General features: G+C 34.3%; 1 protein-coding gene across 1 annotated transcript; it reads right to left on the reverse strand.

Moving 5' to 3' along the window:
* Window positions 1-5,072: 5,072 nt before the first annotated feature.
* Window positions 5,073-6,061, reverse strand: LOC133534517 (fork head domain transcription factor slp2). Its single transcript, XM_061873675.1, has one exon. It carries the CDS (start codon window positions 5,965-5,967, stop codon window positions 5,272-5,274), a length of 696 nt encoding a protein of 231 aa, XP_061729659.1. The 5' UTR covers window positions 5,968-6,061; the 3' UTR covers window positions 5,073-5,271.
* Between the last annotated feature and the right edge of the window lie 3,760 nt (window positions 6,062-9,821).

The raw sequence follows: 9,821 nt of genomic DNA on the forward strand, positions 1-9,821 counted from the left end.
TTTATAACAATAAAAATAAATCAAAAATTTAAAAACTTTTTTTTAATTCTCTGCTATTTAGTTTCCTTAAACGTACTTACCTATACCCTGGAGTTAACGGAATTCAATAAAAACACGGTGTATATATTTGTATTATCCATTTTACCTTACCTAAACATATTTTACAACAGTTGATATAAATCATATTTTAGAGTTCATTTTTAGGGTTCCGTACCCAAAGGGTAAAATGGGACCCTATTACTAAACTGTCCGTCCGTCTGTCACCAGTCTGTATCTCACGAACTGTGATAACTAGACACTTGAAATTTTACAGATGACGTATTTCTGTTGCCGCTATAACATCAAATACTAAAAAGTACGAAACCCTCGGTGGGCGAGTCCCACTTACACTTGTCCGGTTTTATTTTTATTTTTGTTAAACATTTTTTTATAGTAAATATGTATTATGGACATTACTTATTATTATGCCTGTTTCTTTTATTCGCATAATTAGGACATTAGGTTATAGTGCTCCTGAATAATAGACAGAATATAATGGTCTGCTTACCCACTACCCACAACAAGGACATATGTGTATTTTCAGAAATGACTTCTGAAGCCGTACAAATGTTGATTAAGTCATCTTAGTGAACATTTGTTTGTAAATGCATGTACGCCATTCCAATTTGTGCATTGTTTTATAAGTACAACAAACAAAAGTAAACATCGTGATTATACTGCATATTTGCGTAATAACTAACCGAAAAGATTGAACAAACAGCTAAATATACAGTATCATTTAACAGCTATTGTAGTAAATCATTCAAGCTTTAAGTGTCCATTTTTTTAGATATGCCGTTATCGGCAAGGAATCGTTTCTTACGTTATGATTACTTGTGAATATCATTTATTATGATAGGTAGCTGTTAGATATGGATTATCTGAAACGTTCTAGGCAAGAGAGTATTAGAGAGAGTGCTATTATTTTCGTTCACAATATTTTCATACATATTTGTGACCGTCCATAAGAAAAGGGTCCTTATGGCAGTTGCTAGTTACGGAGATATTGACGTTTTTGTGAAATGCTTCAAAATTATCGTTTTTTTGTTGTATGCAAAATAGTAAAGTATACAGATAGACGTGTATTTATAGCTCGGTTTCACTAGTGTACATTTAGTACTTCTATATTAAAATTGGGTTCAAAGTTTAGTAGAAAAGGGTCCTTATGGCAGATCATATACAAGAATGATGAATCTGTTGATAAAAATTGTTTAGTAAAATTTAGTTGTAACTGTTTCTTATAAGCATGTTTAATTTATATACATAGGTATACTTTATTTTACGGGTCGGTACAAAAATTTTTCGCTGAAGTCAATTCTCACTTGGCGGTAGCGTGGCAAAACGTAGCCGTTCTACCTTTGTCATTTACCGCCGCTATCACCGTCTCTTTCCTACACGCGACAATTCGCTCGCCGCACTATGCACGCGTTGTTCTTACGTAATTCATGACTAGCCCCTTACTGATTACTGATTGGTGGTGCAAATATGTTCGCTTTAGTGTCCGACCAAAAAATGTGTATTCTTAATTACTGTAACCATGTAAATGTAAATCAGTATATTAATTTTGTTATAAATTAAAATTAAATTAAATAAATTAAATATCTGTTTATTTCAGGCCGGGGCCCATAAAGAAAAATGTTAGTTATAATTCCTTAGATTATGTTAGCACCTACTCGTATACAAAAAATAATTACAATGAAATTATTAATAATTAAAAATTAGAATAGATAATACATAACAATAATAATAATATTCCACAATAACCAAATAAATAAAAATAATCAAATTAATAATTCAAAATATAATACATAATTTTTACACAAGTCCGAGCATTATTTGCCTCCATTTGGTGTTTGTTTGTGTGTTATCCTAGTTGTTCCCCAACTTTTTGTCTTTGTCACATAGTTTACTTTCACACAGTACTGAACTTACGAAATGGTACTTCGTACTAGCCAAGTACCATTTCGTAAGTCTGCCGATATTTAGCCGAAACCGAAACTACGGTCGAAACATTATTTTTTGGCCGAAAATGGCCGAAACCGAACCTTCGGTTGGACATTAGTTCGCTTCCGGGATAACTTAGTACTATGTGAAACATTTAACAACGTTTATGAAAGTGATTCTTATGATCGTTTAAATTTGTATTATTCAAGATTTTGAGTAAACTTATGCTTCGGTACACTTTTTCTTCCGTATTATGTTTTAATACAAGATTAGTAAATAAATAGTGTTAATATAGTGGTATACTGTAATTATCAATAATTTTTGCCTGTGATTGGCCATAAGGACCCTTTACCCAAATGTATGGGAGTGAATTTGTGATTTTTATGTAACTCAAATCGTGTATAACTAGAAAATAAAAACTTCTAGAATAATAATAACGCTTTTGTGACACTTCTATAGATTCATTAAATATAATTTAGAAGTCACTGTACAAAAATTGTTAATTTATAGAGGAAGATGAAAAATATAAACATTATGACATTTTAATAAAATAAAAATTGTAAACCTTATGGTTTTATTTCTGTCCTAAGATGTGAATTGTAATATATCCAAATATATACTATGGTTCAAAGTACAACATATTAAGGAACAGTCCGAAATTTTATTTTTTCTTAAGTTCGTTCTTATAAGCGACTTGCTCTAATCAAAGGCAGATTTTTCACGACCTGGAAGTGAAATTAAATAAACCATAACTTAATTTCAAAGAATAACACCTTGAGATACATAATCAATCATTATCTCTGTAACTTCCAATGGGAACGTACTTAAAATTAGTTTCAAACTTCTTTTAACGATTTCTCAAAAGGGTAATTTTAACATGTGTCGTTTAACAAAAAAATGGAACTTAGAGTCATGATTCCTTTTGTGTTAGATAGCTCATTTAACGTAGATTTAGGATCTATGCTTAAATCAATACCTGCCATAAGGACCCTTTAGGCGTGGACGGCCACATTTATGTTACAGAAAATTATACAGTTCAACAACAAATGTTTTGGGGTTAAAAGCTAGGTACGTTAATAGTTCTTCAATAAAATCATATTTTTAGGGTTTCGTACCTTAAAAGTAAAATCCGAACCTTCTTATAGGATTTCTCATGTATCCGTCGGCCTTTCTACTACTGGCATAATCTACTTAGGTTCTGACACTACTGACAGACGTATAACATCTATAAATTACTTATATAATTTTAAACATGAAGTGCACTTTTGGGGGTACAAAACAAAAATTGAAAAAAAAACTGTATAATTTAATGAGATGAAGTACAAAAAGACCTTAGCGAACTCGGCGCCGTCGACTGGACGGAAACGGCGTTGGACAGAAAAGCATGGCGGTCTTTGGTGTCGGAGGCCAAGATCCACTTTGGGTCGCTGCGCCATAGCAGTAAGTATTAAGTATAATTTAATGTGATTAATGTCATTAGTGTGATGTATCAAATGAAAGAGCTCGTTGTGAGAATATCAAATATAGTTTTTTATAATATTAAGCTTTTTAATTTGAAGTTAATGGGCTAAAATTTTGGTACTAGAAGGTCAGGAAATCGTAATTTACATTATATTACAGAAAAACCTATAACCAATCAGGAGCGAATCGATCTGACGAAATAATATTAATACTTTGTAAAAAATACGAGTATTGTGTGATTTACTGTATAGGTACGGTACGGTACGGAACCGGGTGCGTCTCTTCTGCTCTGAGGCGTCGTTTCGGTAGGTAAACAAAACGACGAAGTTTTACAGTTTCTACCAGTCTGGTTTAATTAGATCACATATCCATTTCTGCAATAAAATAACTTCCACTCATGCCTGGAATCGGTCTCGTGGTTCCAGAAACTTTAGCTACTTCTGAAAGTTTCTGATTTTCCCCTACTGTTCCAATAAGACTTACAAATACTGAATAATTCATATTCATATTTCTGGATATATTTCTACTTATCCATTCTATCCATCCATATTAATATCATAAATGCAAAATGGTTTCTGTCTGTCTGTTATATCTTCACGCTTAAACCGCTAAAGTTAATATTAATTCGTCGTCGTGGGCAAAAGTTAATAGCAATATTATGAATGTGAAAGTAGCTCCGCCTGCCTGTTATCTCGGTGGTTTACGCATGAAGCTTAAACCGCTGAACCGATTTAAACGAAGATTGAGGCCCGGGAAAGGAAATATGACAGTTTTTCTCAATCATCATCATCATTCCACGCAGACGAAGTTGCGGGCAGAAACTAGTTTGTAATATTCGTTTATTAATCTCCAGATACAAGCAACAGAAACACGAATATTTAACTCTTATTTTTGTATACAATCTGTCAAATAAGATACATAGTCACTTAAGAGGGAAGAATAGTTTTTTAAATCTAACAAAGTAACGGTAATTTTTCTATAAAATTCTATTTCGGGAGAAAACGGTTTTCACTAACTAAATTTTAACAAATACCTTTGATTTTGATATCGGTCGCTTCAGCATAATATATTCAAGGTTTATAAGTTTCGTTTTTCTATATTTTTTTGTTTTGCAAATTTTGCAAAAAAAGGAAAGCTTATAAACCTTATTTTTCACTGTGACAATAACATACTAAAATCATGGAGAATGGAAAATATTTAGTAGTAGAAAAACGTATTCTCTTTTTGTATAAACAATCACGTGGTATACTTCCCTCTTAAGCATACTACCTGCTTAGACGTGCGTACGTACTAGTAGGCCATGTACCTAAATCAGATTAAAGGAAATAAAATTGAAACTTAACAGGTATGTATAACGAAATACAAAAATAAACTGCAACCATTTAAGTGTAGTAACCTATACCTTAAGAGGTATGCTTAAGGGCCTAGAAAAAGATCAGTACCTACCTATAGATAGAGACTATTATCGCTACTGTAGTAGGTGTTTAATAGTAAACCTATAAGTAAGTAATAAAATCAGTTCACAATTTGAAGTCTTAGCAAAAGACTTCAAAATAATATTACAAAAAAAAAAATGTGCCAACCATCTATCACAAAACCAATAGGAATATTCTAATTAAACACACGTATAAGCATTCTGCTCAAACATTTATTGCGCCCATAACTTCATCAAGACTCTTAACATTAATTTAAATTCGTTAAATATAATCTTACATTAATAATAAATAGCGACACTTCCTTTACTGTACACCTATCACAGTTTGAATCCACCACATCAGTCCTGTGCCGTTGCTAGAGATAGCATGAGAGTATCTCTCCAAGGCTCTATCAGCTGTGCTTCACTAGTTGAGGGTCTGGATCGTCGGAAGGATTACCTGAAGCCAATCCTTGGATTCGCCTGTAGAGTTGGTGATATGGACTAGGCGGAGGTGGCGGAAGCCTCAATAGAGGGCTCGGCAAAGCATACCGACCGTACACTGACAACAAAGGAGGGTACAGCCCCACCAGCGACGCATAAGGATTCCCGAACATGGGGTGCAACATTGCTCCTCTTTTAAATGCAGCTAGTCTTGACCTAGATGCGGCTGTAGACCGTCTTCTTAATTTTCCAGTGGTTCCTCCGATAAAGACATCATCCGAAGACGGATCCAACATCCAATAGTTCCCTTTACCGGGATCGTCGTAGTGCCGCGGCACTTTCACAAAACATTTATTCAAACTTAAATTATGTCTTATGGAATTCTGCCAACCTTGTTTGTTTTCTTTGTAATAGGGGAAGTTCTTCATTATGTACTCGTAGATTCCATTTAGGGTGAGCCTTTTTTCTGGGCTGCTTCGTATTGCCATCATTATGAGTGCATTATAACTGTAGGCCGGCTTTTCGTTTTTCTTTTCGTTCGTTGAAGAGCTAGGAGGCGGTGTTTCCGTGCCGGTGACATCTAGCTCCGTATCGGAGGGCGAAGGGGACCGGGACGAAGCTTCGGGCAGCAGGTCCCGGATCGCGAAGCTGTGCGGAGGTGTCATGGTGCGGCATCGCGGGCCGCTCGCTCTCGACTAAGGAACGAAGCGCGACTGGTCTGAGAAGCCCCGCCTTCCAACTACGCCCAGCCAAAACCCCTCCTATACGTAACCCATGAATGCTTCATAAATTACTAACTTACATATGCCACCGAGTTGAGCTTTACTGCAATAACAATAAAGATCGTTTAGGTTTGACGGAGAAGAGTTGAAGTTGGTTTATTGTTTTAATGGGGAGAACAAGGGTGCAGGGTTAAAGTTAACACTATCAGCCACGGTATGTAAACACTTTTAGTAATTTTTCACGCATAGTTTGTGGATTTATTTCAATACTGGTTTGGTTTAACGAATGTTTGGGTCGTTAATGTAATTATTAATGACTGAGCATCTGTTCATGGACTACGTGTTATATACGCTTTGTGGAAATTGATAAATTACTCATGCTGACTAATTGTGTTAATTTAGGTATACCTACTTAAAAATACACCTTTAAATAACAATACATTTTATAATACTAATATTCTTATTTTGAAACACGTTTCTGTAAGGCAAATTGTTTCTCTTTAATTAGACTATCATAGCAATGATCGAATGCAAGGGATCCTATTTGACAGTAATCCCACAATTATGATCATATTTGTTAAAATTGTTATTATTCCACCATTATAGTTTCTTAGTATTCAAATTACTCCTACATGTATGGTCAATTTATTATATTTCAATGATAGGCTAATTGCGACCTATGGTACCTTTTTATACTATCAGTTTATACCTTTAATGCCTTTATATAGGATAATTTGGACCGCACTTATAATATGTGTAGACTTATACTACAAAATTACATATTATTATGAAGCGTAATACGTTATGTACAATGTACCTACCTACATTGTTGCAAAACTGTGCAAAAATATTGTTACACAATTTTGCTGCAATCATTTCATATTGGTTGGATTGTTTAAAAAATATTGTATAATAAGTTAATAATGTTATTTTACTTGCCATACTTTGATCTTCAATTTAAACTAAGTATATTTATTTTATCTCACTTCCAAAAAGAAAAAAAGTTTTAAGAAAAACCATCCGCAGACGGGTTAAAATTATAAAATGTGTTTTTTTTTTGCTTTTGTTGGTTGATACGATCAGATATGCACGCTTTGTTCTTGTCTGATCAACTAATAATTTCATTAGTGAACGCCATCAAAATTAATATTATAATGAAACCTAGGTACAATCGTATATGTGATAGCTATTCGCTGTCTTTTTTTTAGGATTCCGTATCCGACGAAGAATCCTTATACTTTAACTAAGTTAGTTAATTATAAAAAGCTCAAAAGCCATTCTCACAAAGTGGTTCGTGAAATAAAATCAAGAAAATATAATGTGTTAAGATACCTACTATACGTACAGTCACGCTCCGCGATTGTTATGCCATTCAGTAGCACCATTCCATAGCGTAAGCATGGAACAACCAATTTAGCTAGGACCCTGAATAGCATTACAATTGCGGAGCGAGATGGTACTAGGACTTAAGTTCATAAGTGACAGGTACCCTCTTTTGATTGTACCGCGTCTCGTTTATAGCGTTTTTTTTTGGTATAGGTATCGCATGAAGGTACACTGTAGTTGTCAGACACGCAGTCCTGTTTAAATGACACAGTTTGCTGGCCAGACTATAGATGTACTTTTATGTAGTATGTTGATTCATAATACCTAGAGTCAGACCAAGACAAGTTTGCAACGATTTTGGTAGCACACGCAGTGCAAGTGTTATTTTAAACGTCAAACTTATATGACATTATGACGTATAGATAACACTTGCACTGCATGTGCTATCAAAATAGTTGCAGTTATCTTGGTCTAACTCTATCAAAATAGGTTTGCCAATATTGCACGAAACTTTAGATGGCATGTTTTGCTTTCTCTTTTGTTTCGGAAGCTAGCGAATGCTTGAATGGGCGACGCCCCCGCACCACGCCCATCCGCATCCGCGTACAGCCGCTTTCATATTTGGTACCTAACTATAAACTGAAACACTACTGAAAAGATTTTCCTTTATACCATTTCAGTGATAAGTATATTGGAACTTTAAATTTAAATTGTGGCTAGTTCATTAATGAGGCTGAGCATACCGAATTTTGAATTAAGAGTACTTCACTTCAGTACCTATTCATTTGACATTTGGATGTCATCTGGCAGATGCATTACTGTCTCACATTTTATCATGGAAATTGGCAGATACAGCGGCAAAGGCGATATCAACACTGACGCAGTCATGTCTGAACAGTAATGCAGCAGCAGTTGACATGCGAATGTCAGCTTTAGCCGTATATTTGCTTAAGTGCTGGTCCTACTTCCTACCTAGTCACTAGCTATATTTATTTATGAAGCAGTCTTTTAAATCTGTAAAACTTTTAGTAATCGAATGGGAAGTCTCTCTTTGTACCTATATTTATTTTAGTTAGTATTATATTAGTATACCTATTTTGGCTGCGATCATACTGATCCGCCTGTGATGGAAAAAGGGTCGATGTAAAAGTTTGTGCACACACATCAGACAACACTGACAACACAGCTTTAAGAGTAAGTAAGTATATAGGTACTTAGCTAAAATAAACTTTGAATTTTAATGCATCTATCCGACTATGGTAGCTGACACCTTTATAAAAAAATTATAAGTACAAATTAAGCGATCTTTGACATGTTTGATATTGCAGAAGTAGAACTTATATTGCCATCTGGGTTAACAACACCTACATACATATGTATAAGTACGTTATACGTTATAGAATTAATGTATACTACTCGTACTTATACGTATGTGCAGCGTTCTAGGTAGATACAGGAGACGGTCGTGAAACGGGCGGGGGTTCAGACCACGGCGCGTGTTTACGCACGATTGGGCCAATTGATGACGGAGCGTAGACACTCTATGCTCTTGGAGAACAGAGGACAGTCCGGTAAAAGCTTATTTTTTTGTTTAACTCCTGCATATCAAATGCTGTAAGCTCATCTCTAGAATGAACTTAAGCAAGAAAGGTACATAACTAGTATTAAAAAGGTTTAATGAACCGGCAAACAAATATCAATGTGAAAAGGTTTGTAAATCTATTATCTATTAACCTACGGAGTTAATTTCTGGGGTAATTCTGTGGATGTGAATAAAACATTCATACTCCAAAAAAGATGCCTAAAAATAATTTATCGATTGAATTTTAGAGACTCACTTCGAGACGTTTTAGACGAGAGAAACATTTCCTTACACTGACCGGCGGAATCTATATTCTAGAAGTAAGTTTATTTGTAAAAAAAACAGCCTAATTATTTTACAGTTCTGTCTTCAACAAAGTGCAAGGCTAGGACGCAATATAGATATAATATGATGCTACCAAAAATAAACACATCCATATTCAATAGAGCACTTTTTTAACAGCTATTCAGGTATTTAATCACCTACCAGCTGATATAAAGGCACTCGAAGGTAACCGATTCCGGGTGAGATTGAAAAACTGGCTACTTGATAAATCATTTTACAGTCTAAAATAATATTTTGAACATGAATTAGTATGTAATTAATTATCTTTACATGTTATTTAAGTTTAGTTTTAGTTAAGTATTGCATAGCCGAAATGGGTAACTGTTGGAACCTGGTTGGAACAAATAAATTGTATCAGGATTACCATCTACAAATGTACACTGTACTGCAATAAATTATTCTTATTCTTAAAATCGTATATTACACTCGATGATATTATTCCTCGTTTTATAATTAAGCGAACAATTTAAATTTAGATTACATTAAAGCCAATTCGTACAGGCAGAACCTTACGTAAGGAACAAAACAAATTGAACGGCATTTA

This window comes from Cydia pomonella, chromosome 2 (assembly GCF_033807575.1).
Source record: "Cydia pomonella isolate Wapato2018A chromosome 2, ilCydPomo1, whole genome shotgun sequence".
In the NCBI taxonomy this organism is placed as follows: Eukaryota; Metazoa; Arthropoda; class Insecta; order Lepidoptera; family Tortricidae; genus Cydia; species Cydia pomonella.

What these genes read in the sequence shown, in the direction of transcription:
- LOC133534517 (XM_061873675.1), bottom strand. Translation starts at nt 5,967, where the DNA reads ATGACACCTCCGCACAGCTTCGCGATCCGGGACCTGCTGCCCGAAGCT.